This window comes from Fusarium redolens (assembly GCF_020744475.1).
Source record: "Fusarium redolens strain MPI-CAGE-AT-0023 chromosome Unknown BKA55scaffold_2, whole genome shotgun sequence".
Classification (NCBI taxonomy): Eukaryota; Fungi; Ascomycota; class Sordariomycetes; order Hypocreales; family Nectriaceae; genus Fusarium; species Fusarium redolens.
In genome coordinates this window covers 108608-134552 of record NW_025763665.1, presented here as the reverse complement: position 1 = coordinate 134552, position 25945 = coordinate 108608, and the positions used below count along the sequence as shown (strand labels likewise).

Sequence of the window (25945 nt, the reverse complement as noted above, 5' to 3'; positions counted from 1 at the left end):
CTCCTTTACTGCTCATAGAGTCGGTCGGTGACGCCGCTCCGCCACATTCAACTTCAGCATCCCTCGGTCGCGTGAAGCATTCTCTCACCCTCAATCTCTTCAAATTCATCGCTATCTCGATCAACACAACCCGTCTGGAATCGCCGCGAGATAGAGATCATTCCACTGTTTGGTGTACCCTCAACGCTTCAGCTTAAGGATATCATGGTAAGAGCACGGGGGAAGAAGTAGGAAGAGCGCATCGTCACGATGACTCGCCCGCCAGGCGCGAGCTTCGCGCAATTCTTCCCCACAGCTCCAAAGGTAAAAGCTCAGTCTCAGACTCGCCCGGACCTGAATAAAGATCGCGAACACTCAAAGACTGGGTCAACACCGGCCTCTATGACCGGCGCTTGCGACCCTACATCAACACCAGCTGCGTCAGACGCAGACGCGAATGCTGGCCAAAACGGCATCGTTTCAGCGTCAGATACTATGCCCGCACAGCCCGACGACACAGAATCACCATTCACAGACATTCCCAGCACTGTCGACTCGGCCAGCTCATACAGTAGCACGGCCTCATCAATATTTAGCACAACCGCCCGCCACGGTGCCGCGGCAACTTCAGCTTCGTCCCGTCTTCCCACCTCGAGCCTTACTCCCATCGCTTCCAAAGATTCTCCCAACTCATTGGCTTCGGCCACCACAAAGCCAGAAATGTCTACATGTCTGACCGCCGACCGGGCCGCGAGACAGTCCTCCCGAAACTCACCGGCCATTGGTCACAATGGCTCGATATCAAACGGACCTCTTTCCAATGAGCGCATCCCGGCTCGAGATCCCATGCCCTCCGTCAAGGGCCTTAAGTGCACCTATGATCCGCTCCTCGATCGAGTACACAATAAGAGCGTCAGCAAGAACGCGAAGCCGACATATAAGGAGTTCGGTCGAGTACGTATAACTATAAACATCCCTCCCTAGGGGGGGCGTCATCTGTGGTAAAAGACTCATGGCTAATGAAAATGATTAGGACGATGACGCCCCCCCCAAAGACCCTCGACTGGCCAAGTCGGACGGTCGCCTCGGTTATATCAACACCGATTACTACCTCCCTAAATCGCGATTGCGAACAGCACCTGAGAACATCAAGCCGTATCCCTATGATCCCAAGACCTCCATTGGTCCTGGCCCACCCACGCAGATTGTAGTGACGAGGTATAACCCACTTGTTCCTTTCAGCAAAGTCACGGCGATTTTTGCCACCTTTGGTGAAATTGCCGAGAGCAGCAACAAGATGCACCCAGAGACAGGTAGCTATCTTGGATTTGCGACAATCCGATACCGAGACTCTAAGCGACCCGACCGACCCCCCGTTTCTGCTATCGACGCAGCTCGCCGAGCTGTGCGGACTCGAGGTATCAAGGTTGACGCCGACATCGTCCGTGTAGAGTATGATGCGGAAGGGCGTAGAAGCCGACGTATGCTAGAAGAGCATCTTAAGAGGGAAAAGGAAAAGTTTGAGAAGAAAGAACAAGAGCGACTTGCTCTTGCAGCCAAAGCACCTCCGACCGGTCCTAAATCTGGAACTGCTCCTGGCTTTACTAGACCTCCCCCAACCGCTCCTAAGGGCCCCTCAGCACAACGACAACCTGTAGCCCCAGGTGCACCACAACTTTCTTTACTCCCGTCACAACAAAAAGGCCTCAATCTCGAAACTTCGAACCTCACTCTAAAACTCGCGGACGATCCATATATTTACGTGACAGGCGATAGTGTCCCAGTACTACCAAGTATTCTTCCACACATGAAGAAACGACTCAAGAATTATGGATTTGAAGAAATCCGGGTCGACAAGTCGGGCTATTTCATCGTGTTCCGCAACTCGTTTACCGGGAAGTCAGAAGCTGAGCGATGTTTTCGCGCTGTTAATCACACCGAATTCTTCAATTATGACATGACTATGCAATTATGCTTACCTCGTCCCCGCCGAGATGGCGCCTCAGGTCACCGGCGATCCAGTGCAAGTCCAGAGCGAAAAACAAATACCGAGCCACGATATCGCGATGAGAAGGACAGGCGGCGGAGAGAAGAAGAAGCAGATCTTGAAGAGGAGAAGAAGCAAAGAGCTAAGAACTTTGATCCGGTGATCGAGGCTGTGGAGGTTGTTAGACGTGAGATGACAGAACATCTTATTCGACACATTCGCACCAAGGTCGCCGCACCTGCTCTCTCGGATTTCCTGGATCCTGCCAACCATGCTGCTAAGCGCCGGAAGTTGAACATTGAGCACCCTGATGATTTGCAGGAGATGGCCAGTATCGAAGACGGCAATGACAGCTCACGTGTAGGAACTCCCAACTCTCGAGCTGATCCAATCGAGCGACGAACTGGTCGAATTGAACCCAAAGCTCTACCGAGAATTCGCAAAACCAAGGTTAAGCAAAAGAACGCTTTTGTTGACCCCTTCGCACGAAAACGGCCACCTGTTGCTCGAAATGCTTTCCGTTCGCTGCATCACCGTCTTAGAAGCCTCGATAGTGATGTCGAATCCGACGACGACACGGATACCCGTACTTTGTTGGCGCGTGAGACAGAAGAAGCCGAGTCGCGACCTCGCAGCCGGATGAGCACTGATGACGAGGCATCCAAGGATGACTTTGTGCCATGGGAGCAAGGCGAGGACGATTCTATGACCGAAGCCAGCTTCGCTATAGCAGATTCTGCTATTTCCCGAAAGCGGAAGTTGGCAGCATCAGTGGAATCGGCTTTCAAACGTCAAAAGAAGTCTGATGAGGAATTGTTTGGCGTTAGGCTCGGAGCGCTTGGGTCAGGATTTGAGACACGCGAAGATTCTGTGGATATAATAATCCCCGAACCAGAAACGGGTGACGACATCGATAGTCGAATATCCCGCTCTGAAACCCCAGCTTCAGTCATAGGTAAACCTCTGAAGAAGCGACCATCCAGGGCAAAGAAGACGAACATTCATGAGCAGCTTGAGGCTCAGGACCTCCTGCCAGAGACAGACTCTCAACGCGACGAGGAAGAAGCTGTGGAACCTCCAAAGGCTAAGAAGACTGGAGCGGACACAGAAAAGCCTCCCACAAAAGAGGTCGTTACAGAGAAGTATGACGAGAAACTTCTGTCAACAGAACCCTTAACTCCTGCACTGGCGCTACCCGATGGCGCCAAGCCTGACTTACCACTCTTCCAAGGATTGGCAATTAGTCAGAGCGACATACCTGATCTCGCAAAACTTTCCAGGAGGTTCACTGCCAAGGACATCGGCAACCCAGAGTTGTGGCTATGGACCCGTAACCGCATCAGGGAGCTCAACTCTGCCAGCAGGACATTGGATTCTCCTGTCACTATCGGTGGTTACTATGTACCCAATCCTACTGGCTGTGCACGTACCGAGGGTGTCAAGAAGATTCTCAACTCTGAAAAGTCTAAGTACCTACCTCATCATATCAAGGTGCAGAAGGCAAGACAGGAGCGAGAAGCCCGTAACAAATCGGGCAGGGATGCGGCAGCAGAAGCTGCAGATGCAGCAAGAATCGCTGCCGAGAAACTGGTTGCCAAGGACCATTCACGAGCGTACCGCGCTACCAACCGTCGCTACGTGCAAGACCTCAACGACCAAAAGAAGACACTCGGCCAAGACTCTGATGTCTTCAAATTCAACCAGCTCAAGAAGCGAAAGAAGCCCGTCAAGTTTGCTCGCTCAGCCATTCACAACTGGGGCTTATATGCTATGGAGAACATTGCGAAGGATGACATGATTATTGAGTATGTCGGAGAGCAAGTTCGACAGCAGATATCCGAGATCCGCGAGAACCGTTACCTCAAAAGTGGCATTGGAAGCAGTTACCTATTCCGTATTGACGACAATACCGTCATCGACGCGACAAAGAAGGGTGGCATTGCGCGTTTCATCAACCACAGTTGCATGCCCAACTGCACTGCAAAGATCATCAAGGTCGAGGGAAGCAAGCGCATTGTCATCTATGCGTTGCGTGACATTGCCATGAGTATGTATCCCTCCTGGACTATAGCCATTGACGCATTGCTAACAAACATATAGACGAGGAGTTGACGTACGATTACAAGTTTGAGCGTGAGATCGGCAGCCTAGACCGCATTCCTTGCCTCTGTGGCACAGCGGCCTGCAAGGGCTTCCTCAACTGATACTACTATAATACTTTACATTTTTGTTTCTTTGCAAGTCTCTTTCGTCTTGTTTTCAGCTCTTGCATCATCCTACTACTATTGACACCACACCGTCTTTGGGCATACTACCCCTGAAAGCGCAAAGACGTAAAAATGTACATTGGGTCGGGATTCATTTCCATCATGGCGTTGGGAGAGAAATTGGGGTGTGGTACTCATGGCTCAGAGAAAGCTCACTTGGTCAACCCATAAGGATTTTGGAGGATGAAGATGCTCACGTGTAGTGGGGGGGGATGCTTTGCGCTGCTTTCGCAGTTTCGTTCTATCTTATAAAGTCGCCGGAGAAAAGGGGGCTGGACTTTTGTTTTACTACCTGAAGATGAAAGGGAAAAGGGGGTATTTGAGCTTTCGTGGGGCGTTCAACCGGCCAGTGCTATGCGTCTTTTCCACCTTGATCTCAGGTCGGCCAGGATCAGAGATTGCCGGGCTGATGCTACTGTATATACCGAGCCAACTCAACACAGATAGATGCGGAGTTTATGTAACTCTGGCGCAAGGATGAAAGAAGACAGTGGACTTGAAAAGGTTCAGCATGCGAGAAGTGTCCAAAAACAGTGAATTGGCATCGCTATGCTAGTAAGGGTGGAAGTGTAGGTGCTGGTTCCCTATCTTCCCCCTCAATCAAAGTAATCCAACTATCTACTTGCTTTCTTCCTTCAATGATGAGACCCAGTCCATATGCTGGCTTCAGCATCGTATCCAATCCGTCTATCGTATGCCCCGAGCGGCTGCCTTCTACCATGAACCATTTGTAGGATATGTGCTTCTAAACACTCCTCACATGATCAGTCGCGTTCCTTCTTAACCGTGACAAAATGCTCGCTGAGATCCGGCGGAGCCCTCGGCCCAAGCATCCAATCTTGCATTGCAAGCCATTCGCTCCAGTTAGATTCAGCTGCTTGTATCTCTTCCTCGGTAACGTTCTGTAGCGGTCTCAGGAATGGGACTGTTTGCCCATCGTCCATATCATATTGAGTTTTGACTCTCAACCAGGTATCGCTCTTAGCGGCAAACATGTAGTTTCTGCGTTCACTTTCGTGAACCCGTCCAATGCCAACCACCCAATCGTCGCCGAAGAATCCATGCAGAACTGCGGGTGTATCGAAACCTGTTACTATGAGACGGCGAATGTAAGGAATTAGAGAGATTGAGGTAGATCCCAAGGGTAAACTTCCAGGGCCTGACGCTCTGGAGGAAGATGAAGATGAGGGCCCATTGCGTGTCGGCGTTAGGGGATGTAGGTTTCCTTTCTGGAAAGGGAGGAGAATGTTGACGCAGGCGGCGACAGTTTGAACTGCTGGGCTATACTGAGCATGGTCGATGAAGTACCGAAGGCAAGACAGGAACTTGGGATGCCATTCGAAAATGTCAAACTGGTCCTGTTGAAACTATACTAACACGTTAGTCTGGTACTAAGTTTTGGAGGCTTGGTAAGCAAACCACGTACGTTTGGAAACTGCGTGGACATGATGGCTGTATATACGAGTCGTTTTATGACTGATACGAGAGTAAGGTACCCGTTTTGCTGCAGACTTGGGAAGGGAGAAATTTTAGGGGGCTCAGATCCGTGATGGTTGCAGAAGATGAAGCGTCAACGAGGTAGAGTGAATGTCTCCCATAGCCAAGCTACCTCACGCTGAAAAAGGTCGGTCCTCAGAAATACCAAATCCTAGCCCTCACAAGAACTTCAGGGTCCAGAAGAAGAAGAATGACCCGATAGCGGGTACCTGAGTTCACTTGGCACCAATCCGTTGAATTGACTTGCGTTGAAACAGAAGGGCCCACGAGAGGATCGGCAGTATAAGTCTGGACTGGTAGAGACTAGGAGAGAGTCCCACCAGTGGAAGTAATGACGAGAAGGCGGATGTGATTTTGATGGGGCGCGTAGTGTAATCTGAGATAGGTACTCCGTAGGATAGTCGAAGAATAGGCAATGAGCTAGAAGTCCTGAGCTAGTGATTGGTCGGCTTGAGCACCGGGGTTCAGCGTTGAGTGGGTTGTATGGACCCGGTGTAAGTCGACAATTAATGAGGCCGAGGATGACGAGCTAGGAGAGTGTCGCACGGTGATATTTTGACCTGACTGGGTTGTACTGTGTTGCACTTCCAAACCGCTGACATATATATTTGCTGGTCCAAGTCAGATACTAGTCAAAACACACCAAAGATGGGTAAATATTGACTCGAGGTGCTTGTTGAGATGGTATGTTAAGATATGAAAAGGTTTTGAGATAGAAGCAGTTTATGCAATAGGAGACTTGCTGATCAAGTAAACAACTATTGTATGTAAGATGTTTGGTGGAAGTTGTCAGAATGACAGTAGAGGGCAATCGCCAAAGGCTGGGCCAAGTAGATAGGTAGTGGAGGTATATTGCTTTTATAGAATGGCTGGGTGATTGAAGAGGAAGACGAAATACAGAAATTGCCAGCGGAGGATGTGATGAAAATATGAAGAAGAAAAAAAAAGAAGAAAAAGTAAGCAGGCGATGGGGCTTCGGTAGTTGACCTGTCTTTCTTTGTGTTGGTATCAACCACAAACAGATAGAAAGGTCGATAGATACAGGGGGATGCAGTGAACAATAGGAAAAATACCTAGGTAGGATATAACAGAAAGCTGGAAGGGTATAGGCAGGTATTATATTTCCGTGGAAATGGCAGCTATACCGAGAGTATTAGCACCTACCTTCCCTCAAATTGGAACGCTCCAAAGAAGCAATAGATGGGAAGTCATGGGTCAAGGTTGAGGCGAAAAAGTGGTCAATCAATAAGAAAGCAGGTGGAGGAGGTGACTGGAAGGAACAGAGAAGTAAGGTAAAGGTAAGGCGAGGTGAGGTTGGTCCTGCTTCCTCCATCCATCCATCACAACCTAAACTTAATTTATGATAGTCGTACTTTCCTACGTAACCTCTGGGCATCCAATGTACTTACTGTACCTTACAGGGCAGTACGTACCTCTCAACTTCCACTGCCACACCCTCCATAGCACACACAATGGACACTTTGTTTTTCTGAAAATGCCCATTTCTGACATTGGATCCAATGCCCAGTCAGGCCGAAACACAACTAAACTTTCCAGGGTGATTGAGGGTGAGTTGAGCTCAGTTAAGTGACAAGTGATCAGTGCTAAGCGAGCCTATAAGTTAGCACCTCATCCTTGTCTCGGTTGTCTCAACTCCCCCTGCCCCTGTACAAACCTCACTTTTCTTCTTCAGCGGGAGGGAGCAGCATCATTGAGCCTGGACACTGACTGGTACATGCATGCATGCACTAGACTAAACAACCCGTCATTCACTCACCGACAGACTTCATTCGAGGGACTGTACGGGATCCCAGCGCCCTCCAAAACCACCGATTCGATACCCTCTGTCTGGCTCTGGGGCAGACCCCACGCCTGTCCGAGTCTAGCTGTGGTGCTACTGCACAGCTAAACTGCAAAGAAACTTCATTTTCCGTGTCCGCATACAGAGAGTACCCAGTCTACTCCGTACAGAAGGCGACACATCTCCAAAATAAGGCTTTTGACAGTTCGAACAGGAGAACGAACCATTGAAGCCACTTGTTGTCACAATCCGCGATTAGAACTATTTCACGACAACCTCATCGTGTCAGTGGTTGCACAAGCATGCATACACACGCGCATTCAAGCATCTCAAGCACTCGTCATGCATCCGGTGGTACTCTTTCGGCTGCCGCAGCCCTCACCAAGTTCCAGGTACTCACTCCCGGTCGATCGACTCCCGTGCACGGGAGACCAACACCCACTCACGATAGCGCAGGTGTGGTGCAAGTCCCTTGCAAACCTGTGTCTCGCTGTTCACGCCCCTGTTCTTGTTAACTGCGTGTCATCGTCCGTGGCCTGCAGTAACCATCCATACCTGGGTTGCTGTTCCTTGGACGGCTAGACGGACCTGACGGCGTTCCCGTCAAACGCGCTTGGGTATCCAACTAAGTTCTTTAGTCCGTTCACTGGTCCGCGATACATATTTCAGCTCGCCAACTGCGCTAGGTATCACCGACTTGAGTTCAATCACCCAAGCTTACAAGAGTTTATTCTCTGCCGTATACGAATATCTTCGGCCGTGCCTCTATCTGAAGCCCCGGTCTCTCCCTCTATACTGTCTCCACCCCCGGTGCAGATCAAGAGCGTGAATGATCTTCAAGGGTATTTTTATATTACTCAACAAAGGTCATGGTTGGCCCACGAGACCTCCTCAAGTCCAAGACATTTAACGGGGGCCTGGAAAGAGGCTTGTCCGCTAATGCATCGTTCCCTCTTGTTCCAGGATCAGAGCTGAGGCCCAACAGGGGTCTATTTCTGATTCCAGCAATTTGGTTGGTCAATTCTCACATCTTTTAATGTCTTTCCAGATTGATAGGGGCGCGGACCTCACGACCCAGTTCTACGGTTCTTAGCTGCCGATTCTCTCATGAACGAACTAATGACAGCTACAGCCACCGGGTTGCCTCAATCTGGGAACCACCCGCCCGGTGTTGGTTGACTCGACGAGAACAATATCGATAGTTTTAATGAGGGTCCAGACGGCTCGGGCCAGCATCTCGGCCACCGTTACTGCACTATCGAACTGTACCATCGGCCATCACTTCTCATCTACAGCAAATACCTACCCAGAAGACCAAAGTCCACCAATGTCACAGGTAGATGGTGACAACACAGACATTTGAGTGACAGCAGCATGCACTCCACCAAAGGTCATGAAAAGCAAACAAGGCGATGGCACCCTTCATAGAGGCCCAGGGCCCGGCCCATGGAAAGACACAAAGAACCCCACATATGGCATGCAGTGGATGCCAACACTCTTACTCGGCATGACTCGTGCCGGGCCTGGCATTGTAGCGATGCAGATGAACAGTCGACCAACAAAGTGCAACGCTGTGATAGCTCCTGGGATCACGACATTGTTAGATGATATGCGGACAACAGACGTCGCATACTTTCCAATTGCTACGGGTTTGATAAAGAATTCTTTGTGGGTCTGGCTCAGCTCCCTTAACTACAGCTACAGACCCCACGAGGATGAGGCTACATGCTGCGCTTGGCATTAGTCGATTGTATTCCTGCTGACTGGACATGCGAAGTAACCAGTAATGCTAACGATTCCAAGACAACCCCTTTTGATACAGCAGCTCTTCTATATGACTGCTCAACTTGCCCAAGCTCGGTTCCAACCATAGACTGAAGACAGAGGGGTGCAAGTTCTAAGCCTCGAAGTGATTCCCGACCTAGCGGAATAACAACGATGGCAGAGCTTGGCCACCTGGTTATAGCTGAAGAATATGCAAGCGATGTGTGCCTCTACCTCTTCTGATTGGCTATGAAACCCTGGCAGGTCCAGGTATGCAAAGTGATTGAAATTGGCAACACCCAACAATCTCAGAGAGTTCAAGATTAGATCTGCAACTCTGCTCTGGTGGTTCGGTTACCATTCCTTTGAACAACCCCTATCAACAAAGTGGAGAATTGGTGATGCAGTTTTCAGCTGCGGCCTGTACTGTTTCGGTCTTGGATCAAAAAAGCAATGACAAGTTTGTCGTGGTCCAGGAGCCCCAAGACAACTATATCAGATCAAGTCGGTCCGGCGAGGGTAGCACGACTTCAGTTGTGTAAGCGATATAACTTTAAAAACGCTTTTCATGGGTCAAACGCCATCATATCATTCATATCGAGGCAGGCTTGGGCCACGCATGGTGGTCCACAAAATTACTAGAATTATCCTGATAACGATTGCTTGAACGGTTCGTGTCTAGAACCGGCTGAAAAGCTGTAGGGTTACAGCACATTGTAGCTCTTTGGCGAGCCATTAAGACGACATGCCTAATTCGGAGTGGCAATCGGATATCTTTTGTCAAGCTACCGACAAAAGGGTTTGACAACCTCCCTTGCCTTGGAGGGTCCGATGATCTGACAATTTGGAGAGAAACGAGTGAGGAAAATGTGAGAGACTCGTGACTTCAGTGTGTTGATGGATAACAACCTGTCACAAAATCTAACCAAGCGGCAAGTCATATCACAGTGTAACAACTTCATGGTCGAATGTGCAGCGCAGCTCTACGTCGAGGACGAAATATGCGCCACTCTCTTACACACACATACTGCAATTTCGAAGTGGAACCAATCATACACATAAAGAGGATTCTTGGGGTCGAACAAATTAACCTCTCAACGCAGCATGCTCCTGCACCTGACATCATTGTAGATTACAGAGCAAACGGCCTTGATAGTCACATATATTTTTCTCGAAGCCACCATGTAAGAGGCCGAGGGCCGAGAGCCTCAATCGTCAATTGTCTTCCACACAGACTTGCCCTGCCTACGGATGCTGGGTGTCCCGGGCCAAAGCTGGCTAGCGAGACACGAAAGAGAGAAGAGGAAACATGAGGCGTGTGAGGTTCCAGTAGGTCGGGAACACGATGAAAGGGAGGAAGATCTTTGCGGCAGCCTTGGACGTGCGTGATCGAGGACACACCGGATCTCTTGTGCTACCGACCAAAAGCATAAGTCGATTTGATAGATCAAATGTCATGTCACACGAGCCATGAAATGATGGTCAGAGGAAACATATAGTCGTAAGGCTGGCGGGCGACGGACAGCCACAGGGATCCTCCTATCGTGTCGTGTCTGGTGCGTCCCTCGAAAAGAAAAGAGACGAAACGATGAATCAAGAGTAGCTGGCAAACATGACGGTTCCTTGGCTTCCGTCGCAGCAACGCCACAACAGGGGTAGCTCTTGGGGTGACACAAACACCCGTTTCTTACCAAGATCTGCTGCCCCTGTTGAAATGATCTACTGCCGTCGCAATGTCTCGGATCGGTAATGGGTCCCCGGGGCCGAAATATTACGGACATGTCAAGTGCAAGGCTTGCATGGCTTGCATGCTCAGTCTCGTCACAACCCTGATGATCCATACAATACAATACAAAAAAATACTGGCTGTACTCCTTGTTTGGTCGGACTTTGTGAGACAACATCTTGGGGGTTCTCAGTGTCATCGATTCGACTATCTTGGCTTTACAATACACTCCGGAACCAATGTGAGGCTCGGCTCCCCCTTGGACCAATGCAATGCAAGGAGAGTGGCATATGATATTCTAGGAATTGTACTGTACGTCGTGGATCTAGTGGACCTTGGCAAGTCTCTACGCCGCTCGTGTGCTTGATCTCGTTCGTGCAGGATCGCGACGCGAGTCACTGGGATTCTCCCGAGTATACAGTACTGCAGGTTCTCCTAGGGTCCTTGGCATGCCTGTCACACCTCGAATTGGATATCCTGCCTGTCCTGAGTATGCTAGTACGTAAGTCTTGTCTCGGCAAACTCGAGTGAGTGAACTGCCAAGGCGCACGTTCGAAACGTCCTGTAGTGTGTGTAATGTACTGTACTTTACTTTACTTTAATGTACTCTTTCAGCCAGCAAGTGCCTTTCCTATCAGCTCCTTGGCTCGATCGCTGTGGTTCATCTCGAGAGCTAGCTCCCGCCCCCTTTCTCCCATCTTGCCCCATGTCTTCTGAAGGATGCCTATCATCTTTGCCTCGTCGAGATCCGACTTCTTCTCAAAGTCATCGAATTGGTCGTCGAGGAAGACCAGGCATGCTGTGTCCTCAAGAACCTGTGTCTCTTCATCTGCCTTGAGGTTCTCCTTACGGATCAGCGCAGCCACTCGAGCGCGATCTGCCTCGGGGATGGGGGGTTGAATCTCTGGGGAAGCGAGGAGCTCAGCAACTTGAGCGGCGGCTTGAGCCTTGAGCTTTGCTCTCCAAGTCAAGTAGCCAGGACGAGTCATTGGGTAGCTGCTTCGAGGGATCTCCCATCTGTGCAAGTTTGTAAGCTTTGGGGCTTGGTTGGAGCTCCCGGTCCTTACCTTCGGAAGTGCTGTGCTCGACAGGCGAGTTGGAGAACGGGGCTGGCGTCAGGGCAGCGGCGGGCGAGCCACTTGGTCATCTTTTGAGCGTAGTTGAGCTCGAATGGGATCGTAGTTCCATCAGGGGCTTCGACTGTCCTTGAATCTTGGGCATGAGCAGCGTCGATGAGCTCGAGGCCTCGGGCGTACTCGGCGGGGAGCGGAGGGAGATGGTCGGTCATTGTGAGGTCGTTGTTGATAGTCTAACACTGTCTAATTGTCTACTCGGACGCTGTCCTGGACACAATGAGCTATTAGTGGACATAAAAGAATGAGTGTTGAGAACGTTTGGATATCTTTGAACCGTGTGTGATCTAACTTAGATGATAAGTCTCGAATGGTGTTGTGAGATGAGTCAGCAGCATTGGCAGGTGTCCTATTGGATCTAGTGTGCGTGGGTGCTGTGCTCCGTTGGACTATCTCCGAGGCCCATGGTCACATTGATATGGGAACAACAATAAACGATTTGACAATAAGTTTTTGCTTTCCTTTCAGATTTAGGCAGTTGCTCTAGGGTAGTGCAACGTGTATAGGTAGGTAGTTAGTTCTAGTTGTTCAGTGGGACAACTGCTGTGGGTTATTGTTCCATGCGTCAGTGACAATGTTCGTCCACAGATGCAAAAAGCAGCACAACCAAGGGGATTCTGGTCCCCCATTGTACACTCCGCGTTCTCAATTTCCAATAGAAATAAAGTGCCCGGAGAATATATGCCATTGCTCGTTCTAATCTCGCCTTATGGTCCCCGTGCCCAGTGAAGCAAGCCCCCCCTAAGCCCCAGACGGGCAATAAACTAATCGAGCAGTGCAGCTCTGGCACTGGCAAACAAACCGTACATTGTTTCTGCACCTCGAGCGCAGCTTAGAAATCATTTCATCTCCTATTTCGAAAGCGGAGGTGCTTGTTTTTTCCTTCAACCTTTACTCCTCATCACAGACCCTCAGTGTTTCTCTCTTCCTCAACATTCCCTTCGAAGCAATATTGCATCTACAAAGAACACATCTTGCAAAGGGAAGATAGTATCTTGCTTTCTTCCCTTCCGTCGCTTTTCCTTTCCTTGCTATCATCACGCAGCCTGGTGCTGGACCCCTTGCTGCATCACGCTCCTTTCTTGACTCTTCCTCCCGAGGCAACACATCGCTCTCTACTCATCTCGAGGCATGTACAGGCCTGTCAGAGACTGGCAGACATCAGTATCGTCGTAGCAGACCCGTCGTTTCGCAACACTCAAGCACTACTTCTTGACTCTGCCCTGCAACACATATCAACTTCACTTCTAGCCTCACTGTATGTTAAGGTTCGATCGAGACTTATAAGCACATGATACTGACTCGTGGTGATAGTAGTAGCATCAACGCGCAGTCGTGGTTGGTCCTTTGCTCAACACACTTGAACCCTGCTTCTTTATTCGGCTTCGACACTATTCGCCCCTCGCTTCTCATCTTGAGGTATGTGCAGACTTTAACAAGACTGGTGAGCATCAAATGCTAATTCGTGGTAGAGTGTCAACATCATCGCCATCCTAGCATACTCTTACGCATATTCAGTCCCACCCCTGATATCAGGGCATTCACATCATGTCGCAGCGTAAGAAGCCCACTGCAGCCGACTACAATCGGATGCCAGAGTATTATGATCGTCTCTACGAAGGGCTCAAGGAGGTCCTCTATAACCACAACTCTGCTGTCCCTGGCTTCGTTGAGTTGCCGGAAGATTGCGTGCCCCGACCCCCTGCTGTCAATCAAGCATCGTCCTCTCGGGCGGGCCCGTCTCCCAACAGCCCTGCCATGTTCTGCGACAAGCAGCTCGGCAAGAATTGCAACAAGGCCTGTTGTAAGCCCAAACCCAAGGCTCAAGGCCGCCGCGTGACAATTGCCACTGTCAGTGATGAAGAAAACGGCGTGGTCACCGACACAGAAGGCAACATCACGGACAGCTCCAAGACCTCCGTCGCGGGCAAGAAGACTACTAAGGGAAAGGGAAAGGACAAGGCGGTCCAGACCGAGTCCGAGAACGAATCGTCTGCTCAGACTGATGATGATGCTTCCACTGACGCTGATACGTCGGTCCTTTCATCCGTTGCCTGTCTCAAGGACCCCAACTGGTCCCTTTCTGAGGACTGCCGCCTTCGCAGCATGAAGGAGGCCGGCGAGACTTGGGCCTTCATCTCCGGCTCTCTCTGCAAGACCAAGGACGATGTCCGAGCTCGCTGGAAGGTACTCCAGAGTCAGTTAAAGAGCCCTGGGCGTGCCGCAGACGCTGAGAATGGCAACACCACCGAGGATGACTCTATTGACGCCACCACTGACGACGGCGACACTGAGGACCAAGACAACGAAGACGAGGACGAGGAAGAAGAGTCCGATGAAGACGATGAAGAGTCCGAAGAGGAAGATGATGACGAAGAGTCCGAGGACGAGGACGAGGACGAGGACGACGAGTCCCAGGATGATGACACCAGCTCGGATGACATGCCCCAGACCAAGGCTACCAAGTCCACTGTCAACAACAAATGGCACAAGGGTGTTCGCAACGACAAGGTTGCCAAAGAGAACCAGGCGGCTAAGGCTCGCGCCAAGGCCAAGACAACTGAGAAGGGTCTTTCATCCGCTGATGAAGCCAAGGATGAGAGCTCCGACGATTCCTCCATCTTCCGTTATGGCGACCCCGAGAAGCGAGAACAGATGAAGTATCTCCAAGAACACATCTACGGGGCCATGTACCCTCCTTACATCCACCCGCAGCCCGATGCCTACTTGGGCAAACGAGACTGCGCACTCCTTGCTACCATTGACAGCAAGTATAAGCGATCTCGCTGGCTTGAAATGCAAGCCAATTTCTACAATGTCACCGGACGAATGGTTCCTCTTGAATCCCTGAAGGCCAGATGCGAGCGCGCTGAGGCCGAGAAGACGGAGCGTTCCAAGGCTCGCGACCTTGAGAGACGCATGACCAAGGTCGAGGACTGGATTGCGAACCAGGAACGTGACAAGTCGGATGCCCCTGAGGGCTCTGGGGACTCTGATGGCTCTGGTGATTCTGATGATTCTGGTGAGTCAGGCGACTCCGATGACACTGAGGATTCGGACGACTCGGATGAGTGATTCACTTCACCCACATCAGACAACATCATGTCACGATAGGTGTGTTGCGTGAGTCTTTCTGACGGAATCCATCACAGAGTGACCTTCGACTGTTGCGAGTCTCTACAAATAGAGACGGATATGCCCGGTCAAGACGATTGAGGTCTTGTTTCGTTATTGTTGTGTTTTTGGCGTTCGGGGAGTAAAATGAATAATTCGGTAGATACCATGATGATGGCTCAAGTTACGTTTTGGTAACTTAGACGGGGACAAATCTGAGACTCGGTCAATCATAGAAAAGCTGCGAATTAGAGAAGAACAGAAAACATAAACAAGCTGGGGGCAAATGTCCTAGGTGGTTGTTTTTAAGAAGTAACATGCTTGCTACCTGAGTGATACATCATCTATCAAGTGCGCCAGAAAATGCAACCGACACCTTGGCTTAACATCGAACTCCTTTCTCTATTTTCCTAACCTCGGTTGAATGCAGAACTAAAGCATCACCGTACAAGCTAAAATTTTGTACAATATCATATGATAAATAGATAGGGCAATAACCCAATGCAAATGCACACAAGGATACAAATAGTTATGGGTATCAAATAACAGGACAGAAGTGAAACAAGACCAAATGCGCGCTGAGGATAGTGTACGCTGGGCTGTGACGGGTGAAAGTCAACTTTAAACCAGTCGATTGGCAGGTATAGTACCAGAAGACTTTGACAACACCTGTACCAAGGTGATGTCTGTTCCAATCCTCGTGCCAGAATCACAATGAGAGTGCCCTGCTGATTTATCAGCAAGCTGGTGCTGTAATGGCCTAATGCAAAAATGCGCTGTTCGTGTCGATGTCTGAGATGCCCACAGGAATGTGATTTGATGTGGTGTTGCGGAACGGGCCGTTCAGCGTGAGTCAACTCGGGCCCCCTTTAACGTGAGGCGGCTTAGACCCAAGCCGTATTTTTGCTCATCTCAGTCGGTGTCGCCCAAGTTACTTCGGAGCCGCTCCTGAAGCTTCCACAATTTTCTCGAGTCAGTACGAGCGTTGTGGCCTGTGGTAGGTACAATACAAATTTTGTGAGGAACTCGTCGTGTCCTCTTCAAATAGGGTTCTCCATTCCAGGAGGGGGGGTAGCTATTGGTATGGGATTTTGGTTCACTGCTGGAGCTTTACGTAGAGTACCACTGGTGCCGAGACCACGTTTCATCATCTTGCCCAGGACCGTAACCAGCTCGCAAGCATCGCCAAACATGTCGTCGTCCATTCCCTCCGTGGCCTCGTATACTTCCGCGATAGTGTCCTTGGCAACTTTCCGGCTTCCTTCAGCATCGTGAACACATTCGTATAAGAAGGCAGCATATTCAGTCTTGACTGAGAGACGAAGGGAGTGAGAGCCCCAGAGCATTGAGTCGGCAAGCTGGATAGCCTCTTGAAAATGCTGTTTCGCTTCAGGAAGGTAGTCTTTGGCCGGGATGAGAAAGTTGGGCGATAACGTAAAGTTTTGATCTTCAAACCCTGGAGGAGGCAACACGGGTCCTCCTTCGAGGGGGTGAGTTGGTTGAACAGAGGAGGGCCTAGAGTCAACTTCCATGTCGGCAGCGCGTCCCTTTCCCTTATCCAGGCGCGGTGTCAATACAGCTGTGACATCTGGTGTTTGTCTTCCCAGGTTTGAGACCGAGGGCGTGTTGCCGAAGAGAGCAAAAATGTGTGAGAAAGACGCACGAAGCTTGTAGGCGAGGACCTTGAGTTCGACGTAGTTACCAACCATTGGTATGACATACTGCTCAAGCATTACCTTGCCCTCTCGAGAGAGCCATATGATACGCAAGACGCGCCGTATCGCGTTGGGTGATGGCTCATAGTCAGGTCGGCGCTGCTTCTTTGCAGCAACAAGCTGTTCGGCAAGGTTGAGAGACAAGCCTAGAATCTTGAAGAGCATGCTGGCCAGGAGAGGATTGTCATTCTCGACAGCTTTGGCAAGCTTGCCGAGAAACTTCTGGTCGACTTCAGAGGACGCCATACAGCTCAGCTGATACTTTCAAGGTAAAACTTGGGTGTAGGTGGGCTAGGCGTAGAAGGGTCCACGACTGAGACTAGGGACTTTGCTTTAGTTTAGATATATCGACTAGGGCGATAGAGGGGAGGGGCGACGAGGGTGGAGGGAATAGCCTCGCATATGAATCAAAGCACGGGTGTCAGGCGTCATAGACGAGAGCAGGACATGCGACGAAAGAGAAGCAGGGAAATATGAGAATACGGAGGCAAGGAGAAGGAGGTTGGCTGAACTAACCGTTAACGAGCTCCACAGCTGCAGCAAAACGCACAGCGGGAACGACGCGAAGTGCGCGCAGGTCGTTGCAGCAGCTCGCACGATGCAGCCCGGATGAGAGGCAGCCAGAGCAAACCAGGAACCGCAAGGCAGAGCCTATTACTTGGTCTGTAGAGGGGCGACTCTACGGGGACAGCGAGCCAAGTTGAAGGCGCGCAAGACAGCTGGCAAGCTGTGATTGGGTCCGATGCGTATTGGTGATTTGACTCGGATTGTAGTAGTGATTAGATGAGATTTGAAGATGCAGAACGACAGCGTCAGGAGAAGAACGAGTGACAGATGACGCTTAAAGGGTGCAGTATCGACCAAGGAAGCTTCCTGAAACCAATTGGCTTAATCCGAGTTGAGGGTCGAACTGTACACGAAGGCGCATACCGGTGGTGATCAACTGCGGATGCTTCGACGTACAATGACGACGAATAAGACGCAGGTGAGCAAAACGCGAGATTGCGATTGAGGACCAAGGCCACGGGACTACAATGAAAAGTTCGATAACAAACGAGAGACTAGCAGCAGGAAACAAACGCAGAATTAGCGGCACCGAATAGCATGGCGGAAGAACGAACGACAGGTTGGCAGGCTCGTTTGAAGGAAGTTATACGGCCAACCACTCGCGCGCGCGGTGTTGAAGACGGGAGTGAGAGTGACCAGCAAGGACAAGCCGAGGCGCCTCCAGGAGTCCAGGTTCAGCGAATGACTAGGGCAGGCGGTGAGCAGAGCGGGTAGCAGGCAGTCCTAGCAAGACGGTCAGTGGGTTGCTGACGGGGGTCTCTGTTCAAAGCCAGGTCTGTGAGATGGACGGACAGGGTAGACCAGGGGACCCTGAACCCCAAAAGGCACCGCTATCAATAGTGCACCACTGAGCGTGGAGAGTATCGACAAGGGTAGAAGGGTTCCAGAGCCTGTCTAGTCTGATCGGACGCTTGTTTGAAGATGATGAGAGATGACTGACAGGTGTTAGGACAGTTTTTGATAGTCTCGAGGTTCCGTTCGAGTCTGATTTCGAGTTCCGGTAAGTTATATTGTTTAGTAGTGATATCAATGCAATTGCCCCGATTTCGACAAGTAGTTGAGTCGGTTGACGGCGTAAACAAAACTTGCTCTCGCCAAGTCGATCGAACAAGCGATATAGTGGGTGCTATATTTGTCGTTCCAGATTGACGTCGTTAAATGGATCTTTGACTTCTGTGCAAAGTTGCCAGATACACCTCGATCGACTTTGATGTGACACAATTTGAGAAATTGAAGATTCGAATTGTAAGATGAGACTAGAAAGAAGAGTTCAAAAGTCACACGCGCCACACAACACAACACAGCGCAGCGCAGCACACGGGGGTTAGGTAAAATCGACGCGGCACGACGCGGTACGTTTCGCAAAGACCAACTGAACCTTAGTCTTGGTAAAAGTGAAAGAAAAAACAAACACGGACCCAACGGGCAGGTAGGTAACGTTAAAATATTCGAAATAGGTAAAAGTGCGAAGAGGCGGCGGGACCGATTGCATATAGGTATAAGGAGGCTGGGATATCGGCAAAGTAATGTAATGTAAGGAAGAAGAAAAGTTTGAAAGTAAAAAGTAAATACAGAGCAACAGCGAGCGTCAGGTGGAAATGAGATTCACGTCCGACGCACGCATGTTCTTTCCCAACCCATGAACAGAGACAATTTTGGGCATAAAAAGGAAAGAGTCTTGGGTAGATGTTCTCCCTTCCCTTCTCGTGGCTTGTTCTCGACATTGGTCTCGATTTTGAGTTTTATTTCCTAACTGGGCGTTTCCACTGCAAGTCTGTCTTTCATATTGGTCTCATTTACAAGCGTTATAGCCATCCTTGGGTAGTAGAGGTGGGTTACTTTCACATGAGAAGCTTCAAAGTCAGTCTTGGCTTTTTGAGCACCTCCACCTGCGCACATGTTACTCTGCTCCCCGTTGGACTGTGCAGTTACAATCGGATCTCAACGGCCAGCCCGGACTAGGAACATGCTTGATCGTTCAGTTTAAATCTAGTGAGATACACAAGTACAAGAACAATAGAAAGTGTTGATTAATACCTGCAAAGACACTGACACATGGACGGGGATTATCCCGAGACCTGACCCGCAAACTAACAACCACCGTCTGAGACTAGAATACTTCAGCATCAGAGTCTGTATGTGGCTCAAGCCTGATGACCAGTAAATTCATGCATGACGATGGGAGAGCCGTTAGCCGTTGGCTTTACGCAGTATGAGGTAATACGGCCCATATCTGTAAGACTTGCTTGACCTTGATATTGTCTTTATCATTTCTCTGTCAGGCTTCAATGCAGCATAAGTGTAGTAGTACTGTAGAGATACCGCCCAATTAACAACTCATGAGCTATGCCTAACTACAACTGCTTCTGCCCTCATTCTTTTCTTATTGGGGTCAACTTGGCACTTGTCTTTAACCATACTCATCCAGTTGTTCCCATTTCAAGACATTGACCTTTAAATGTGATCCACGTCTCTTCAACCAATCGTCATATACCCTGCACTACCCAGCCACCCGAATTACAACTCCCACCATCTCGTATCTTCCACTCAATCATGATCCGTTCGACATCACGGGTGGTCTCTTTTTATGCGACCGCCCTCTTGAACACGTAGCTTATGCAGAAGCCAATTACTCGCCGCCTCGACTAGGCTAATTCTGTTCACTCACGGACCTTGCCCTGACGATACAGACTTACACAGTTATGAGCCCCATATTCAGCTGCGAGCATCCCAGCCTCTCGGTTTTTGACAGCATCCCACTTCACGTCATGTTTTGCCTCTGCTCCTCGCTCAGCTCCGAAACTTCAGCAAGGCAGACGCATGAGAGCAGCGGTGAGTTTTCTAACCGGGCTTCTGAGGTGACATGTCCTATGGCTCGAGGTGTTTACTGCCGTATACCATTTAATCTCGTCCACCTTAGACTCGCGAGCCCCAATCAAGAATTCAAGCAGGCATATACAGCAATTGAACATTGAACAATGTAAACGCATGTTGCCATAGTCCCTATTCCATCTTAAATATTGAAACCGTTTCCAACCATTTATGGTATCTGCGCCAGCCTGTTCGTGTACATTCTCCTGACTCCAATCGAATAATCCCAGCTACAGAAAATGATTCCGTTTGCGCCTCCCTGCTCCAATCCAGACGTGTGCGCCTAAAACCCCTATCAAGTCGCCTTGACTGCCAAACACCCAATATTCCGAGACAAGAAAGCTCTAATCCTCGCCAGTAACCCTAAGTCCAAGCTCTAGGCCGCACCAGCGCGCCAGGCTTTCGACGCCTGCTTCCAATGTTCAAATGTTCCAAGCTCTTATCCGTCAGACTGTTCTCAAACCGCTCGTGCCCTCCAACTGTGACCAGTTTCACTACGTTGCCGAAGCTAAATGCGACTGATCGCTGACCGACTCGAACCATAGGACCAATGTCTGTCACGATCAAGTGCCCAGCTCTTTCGTTGTCTTGAAACAGCGGTCGTGTCTCGTCAGTTCTTAACTGGCCACTCTGTGGCGCGGTCCAAATCTCCCAACGTCCAAACAAATCCCGTCCTGGTTCTTTGCGTGGAGATCGGTGTCGAAGCCCATCTGTTTTGCGCCGTCCGTTGCTTTCGACATCGAGAACTCGGTTCGGCTTTTGCCGTACGCCGACAACACAGCCGTCAGACAGAATACTCCATGAGCCAGGGTTCTCTATATGTCTTTTCGTTTCCTTAACCGATTCCCACGCACACCAGCCTTGAGTTTCCGGGGTCGCAGAGCTTTGATAATAAATCATGTCATGCTCTCCAGGAGGGACAAAGGTTTGCACGATACAATCCCCTGATTCAGCTCCAGTATAGCACAAGGTAAACCATGCAAGGCCATCGAGTCCTGACTGTGAGGAGGGGCGGCTGAAGAAAGCGCTTTGAAGGGAGCGCTGCGCCATTATTTCCGTTGAAAACGTATGGACAAGATTGTAGTCTTCCATATTCACGAGATGAACGCGGCTGGCTCCTGCAATCAAGAAGAGTCCCAATGACGAGAGGGGCACAACTTGATGAACCCCATCTTGTTCAATACCCTCTAGATGAACACTTCGGGAATTCCATGAAAGTGTCTCTCTTGTCGCTGCATGAACACAGCCTCTTCTAGATGCGGTGATAATGGCAATTAATGGCGCTGCCTGCTTGCTCCCTGTTCAACCATCGGATTAGCACATCAACCAAGTCTCTGCGAAGAATAACACTTACCCTTCCCGATCAGAGGTCTAACGCAAGTAAGTGGACTTCGGCAGATGCCGTAGTCTGCCCCTTCACCTGCGTCCGGCACGAATTCGGTAAGTGTGCCGTTTCTGCGTACGAGGACCAGTCTAGGAATATCGCTTTTCGTGTCGGACGAGCCGAAAAAGAAGGCCTCGGATTTCTGGCCTTGAAGATTGACGGAAAGCGGAGGCCCCCAGACTTTGTCCTTGATGTTCCATAAAGCTATCTTAGTGGGTGATAATATGGCCAACCACTTAGAGTTGTCATCGATAGTCATGGCAAGCACAGGAAAAGGGGCATCGTCCGAGTGACTGCCATTAGCGATGGTGTAGGGGAATATGTCGTGCCGGGCATCCCAAACTTGTATTGTGCGATCCAAGCCGACCGACACGACATGGCCATCAGCCGCGGCTGCAAGCATTACAACATCGAGTCTGTGTCCTCCGGTAAACGACCTGACGTCCAGTGTGGGATCCGTATCCAAATGGCGATCATCATCGTCACTTTCGTCTTCCCACAGGAGAAACGTTGTAAGCAGTCGGACGCTCGCAATAACGACGAGAAGTATAACAACAAATCGGGTGAGTTGATGGTTGATAAAGTCATAAAGTGCCGGTAGTAGAGTCGGTTCCTTAAGATGAGGCATACGATCCGAACCTTTCATGACGAAAACAACCGGCTCGAAAACCCTGGCAACGTAGCTGTGTGCTGTGGGCTTGATGATACTGATGATTTCTTGAGCCGTTTCGTGATCCTGTAGGCGAAGCCAGGACTTTGGACTGCGTGCCTGGTGTATGGAGTCCAGAGGATTCTGGGACGAGCCACTGTTTTCCAGGGCGCCATACCCTCGATAAAGGCGTGAAAAGAAGTTGAAGACAGTGCCTTCCTCAAAAAAATGCCATTGAGCGATGAGAACGAAACCAAGCATGATGATAGTGCCTGCTATGCGAGTCGACAAAGTCGCTTTGCCTTGAAGAGCAAGTTCCCACGTTCCACGAGGCTTAAAATCAGAGCCCCTACGATTATGACGCATTGAAGCTTTGGCAAGCGCATCACTAAGCTCGGTACGCCGGACATCAACGCTGAGAACGGACAAGAAGAAAGTGGAAAGGTAAAAAAGGTCGAACACAATCGCGACAGCGGCAAATAAGCAGAAAGCCGAAACACCAGGGGATACCCAGCGTGAAAGCATCAACAGAAGAAAGACGTTCTGCAGTGAGCTAGTAATAGCTGTATGGGCAGTTTCTCCAAATGCGTTGCCGATACGGCTGCTTGTCGAGTCTTCAGCAGGGGTGAGAATGACGGCATTGATAAGCCTGAAAATGTTTTCGAGACTCATAGAGAGAACTACAAGCGGGTAAGCTGCCCTTGGGATGCGTGATAGGTCAAGCCTGAAGATGGCGCACACGGTGAAGCTTGATATGACGGAGAAAGCGATCTGAGATACGACTGTGACGATGAGGCCAAACTTGGACTTGAAAGCCCTCAGTTTTGATAAGCTCATAAGGAAGTAGATTGATGTTAAGGCATACGCGACTGCCAGGATAGCCGTATCTTGGCGAGATATAGGGCGAAACTGAAACTCATAAAGCTGGCTCGAGGTTGACCGACCGTCAGACGGGTAGATATCCCATTTATTCGCAGCCTTGTCCGGTAACAAGGCGGCTTTTCGTTCCCACTGTTGACCGACGGGTGAGTCTCGTAGATAGATAAGGGTGATGACGAGAGCATCTGCAGCAACGAGACGACGTTCCTCGAATCGTTTTCCACTAAAAACGATGGAGTGTCTGAGCGTGACATTGACTGATGTAGACTGGGTCTTTTTGTCATTGACGGTTGCCAGGATATCAGGGTCGACCAATATGTTCTCTTGGATACAATCCCAATATTGAAGTGGTGAGTGGAAGAACCAAGATTGGTTATTCAAGCCATTGATAGCATGAAAAGCATCGCGTTGAGTTGTCGAGAGATCGGCTCCCGGTTCTGGCAAAGAACGGGGAACATGTTGAGCGCGGATTGGGCGAAAATTCTCAGTGCTTCCAAGTAACTCATTTTGCAGTTCCAAGGCAGATACGAGCAAATCTTGTTCCAGTGCCTGCATATAACTGCCATGAACCCAGATCGAGCGCATCATGACATCGGGGCGAATGCTGGCACCGTAGTGTAGTGGTTGAGCGACAGTCCAAGCATGGTGAGGGAGATTAGAAGCGCCGTTGACGTAGTCACTAGTGAAGAGGTAAGGGATGGGATAAGTTAGCATGGTGGCCACGACGACCGAAACGAGGAGAGTTGCGACAACATGGCTGGCGGCGTATGATCCATATCTATGAAGGGCGCGGCGTATAGGATGAGTTGGCGCGAGAACCGGAGCTTCCGTTGTTCTGCAAAAGGATGTGAGCTGAAGACGGAGGACGGAGGACGGAGCGGGGAACGGAGACGGAGAGGGGGACGGAAGCACGGTAGGGATCGGGGCAAATAAGACTGACCCTCGGAGTGGGTACAGGAAGTACCAGATCATGAGGACGGCAGATGAAACTGGAGCCGCCTATTATCCCATGTGCGAATAACTGAGTGTGAGAGCGAGAGAAAAGAGGCAAGATGGTCGGGGGCTGAGATGAAGCAAGAGCGAGAGCTTAAGCTTCGAAATGTCGTGGATAACAGCTGGCGTGACATGGACCAAAATGTCTGTTGATAAATTCGAGTCGAGCAATGGTGGTTCGATTCACCAAGGCGGGCAGCGCCGCCTGAAAGGACCAAAGGCCAGTCGTTGCTCAACAGAGCGAAAGTGAAGCCAGGACCCGCGGTAGCAACCAGACCAGGGCGCGTTGAGGCTCGTGTTAGCTAGCGATTTCCGAATTCCACAAGCGCCTTTATTGTCGGGTCATGCCAGGTTCAGGGCAGATCAAGTCACGAGACTTTGAAGATGCTTGGGAGCCGAACTTGGGAGGACAAGGACCAGGTGTGGCTTTTTAGGTAGATCGTGGCTCGTACAATGGTAAGGTAGTATCGAGATTCGATGGTCTGAGTGTTTGCGACAAGGTGTTGTAGAGAGGATTCTCAGGGGTGTTGCTCCTACAAAGATTGAGTTTGTGATCGAGGAGGTGATGTTGATGAAGGACGCAAGAACAACTGATGTACGTAGGTAGCTGGGTACGCTATGAGAAGTGGGAAACCCAACGTAGCTAAAACTTAGGTTGAAACTAAGACGGGATAGATAGAGGCGATGACACCAAGGCGCGATGCTAGACTACCAAGCTACTGCCCTGGGTCGATCTCCGAAGCCGACCTAAAAGCCATAAAGTCAAAATAGATGAGCGTGCCTTCCCGTATTCAGGTCAAGCTGAGATCGAGTTCTGGGTGGGGATTGGATGTGTTCCTGAGAAGGAGAAACCGAGAGAGGAACCTAAAAGTCGAAGGAATGAAGAAACCGAGACCATGGCCTCAATTGGAAATGGAATATCCCGACAAGTTGGAGATGAGATGTAACCGCCTTAGTCTAGAGGCTCAGAACTGAAGTAAACCACGAACGGCAAGTGGAAGGGAGATCGACAAGACGCTAAGGGTTGGGTCTTGCTGTTTCTTTCCATTGGTATCTGCAGTATCGACGCGGCAGCAAGAGGCCCGTGTACTGTACCTTCCATTGCAAATATATGTCTTTGGTTGATGCATTTTAGAAGATAGACCCTGATTCACTGAGGTGAGTACCTTGGGTATAGGCGGACAACGTGGGAGAAACACAACTGAAACAAATTGCCGATGGGTATGACGGAAATGTACCCAAATCTGCTGTTCCTCTTCTGTGCCCAAGAACCAACACAACAAAAGGGGGGAAAAAACAAGCCAAATAAACCCAGGAACCAAGGCCCTGGACCTGAGCCTTGCAGCGAGCCCCCCTGAAAGGCTTACGTCAGATCCATCAAGTGTCCCATTCTGGATCTACTTCCCGTTCTAAAGCGCTCCTCCACTTCGGCTTCGGCCTGTGATACTTGGCTGGTTGCACAAGAGCAATTTAGGCGTCAAAGTGAAATGAAATGACATGGAAGATGCGGGTAAGCATTGAGTCATCAAATAATCAATCACATCTCAAGCCTCTAAACTGCCAAAGCTACCCCTTAAAGTAAGGAATTTCACTTGATACCACCCAATCGCCCTGTTCTG

General features: G+C 50.0%; 5 protein-coding genes across 5 annotated transcripts; 1 reads left to right on the top strand and 4 right to left on the bottom strand.

The window, feature by feature from the left end:
* Positions 1-249: 249 nt before the first annotated feature.
* BKA55DRAFT_500615 (uncharacterized protein) lies at positions 250-4170 on the top strand (the record flags this gene model as incomplete). Its single annotated transcript, XM_046186763.1, has 3 exons — positions 250-933; positions 1013-4013; positions 4067-4170. 3 exons carry the CDS (start codon positions 250-252, stop codon positions 4168-4170), a joined length of 3789 nt encoding a protein of 1262 aa, XP_046054528.1.
* An 827-nt stretch (positions 4171-4997) lies between these two features.
* Positions 4998-5680, bottom strand: BKA55DRAFT_683992 (uncharacterized protein; the record flags this gene model as incomplete). Its single annotated transcript, XM_046198575.1, has 2 exons — positions 4998-5600; positions 5660-5680. 2 exons carry the CDS (start codon positions 5678-5680, stop codon positions 4998-5000), a joined length of 624 nt encoding a protein of 207 aa, XP_046054527.1.
* Positions 5681-11426: 5746 nt separating this feature from the next.
* Positions 11427-12466, bottom strand: BKA55DRAFT_149255 (uncharacterized protein). Its single transcript, XM_046184937.1, has 2 exons — positions 12089-12466; positions 11427-12038 (listed from the first exon to the last, which is right to left on the bottom strand). Exons 1-2 carry the CDS (start codon positions 12307-12309, stop codon positions 11633-11635), a joined length of 627 nt encoding a protein of 208 aa, XP_046054526.1. The 5' UTR covers positions 12310-12466; the 3' UTR covers positions 11427-11632.
* Positions 12467-16308: 3842 nt separating this feature from the next.
* Positions 16309-17229, bottom strand: BKA55DRAFT_533513 (14-3-3 domain-containing protein; the record flags this gene model as incomplete). The annotated part of the gene is made up of 1 exon (XM_046189481.1): positions 16309-17229. One exon carries the CDS (start codon positions 17227-17229, stop codon positions 16309-16311), a length of 921 nt encoding a protein of 306 aa, XP_046054525.1.
* Positions 17230-20784: 3555 nt separating this feature from the next.
* On the bottom strand, positions 20785-24047 carry BKA55DRAFT_533512 (sterol-sensing domain of SREBP cleavage-activation-domain-containing protein; the record flags this gene model as incomplete). The annotated part of the gene is made up of 2 exons (XM_046189480.1): positions 20785-21719; positions 21776-24047. 2 exons carry the CDS (start codon positions 24045-24047, stop codon positions 20785-20787), a joined length of 3207 nt encoding a protein of 1068 aa, XP_046054524.1.
* Between the last annotated feature and the right edge of the window lie 1898 nt (positions 24048-25945).

Bases quoted from the DNA above. Each gene is read 5' to 3' on its own strand.
- BKA55DRAFT_149255 (XM_046184937.1), bottom strand. From the start codon at position 12,309: ATGACCGACCATCTCCCTCCGCTCCCCGCCGAGTACGCCCGAGGCCTC. The intron at 12,039-12,088 runs GTAAGGACCGGG...AAACTTGCACAG, and splicing joins CGAGCACAGCACTTCCGAAG to ATGGGAGATCCCTCGAAGCA.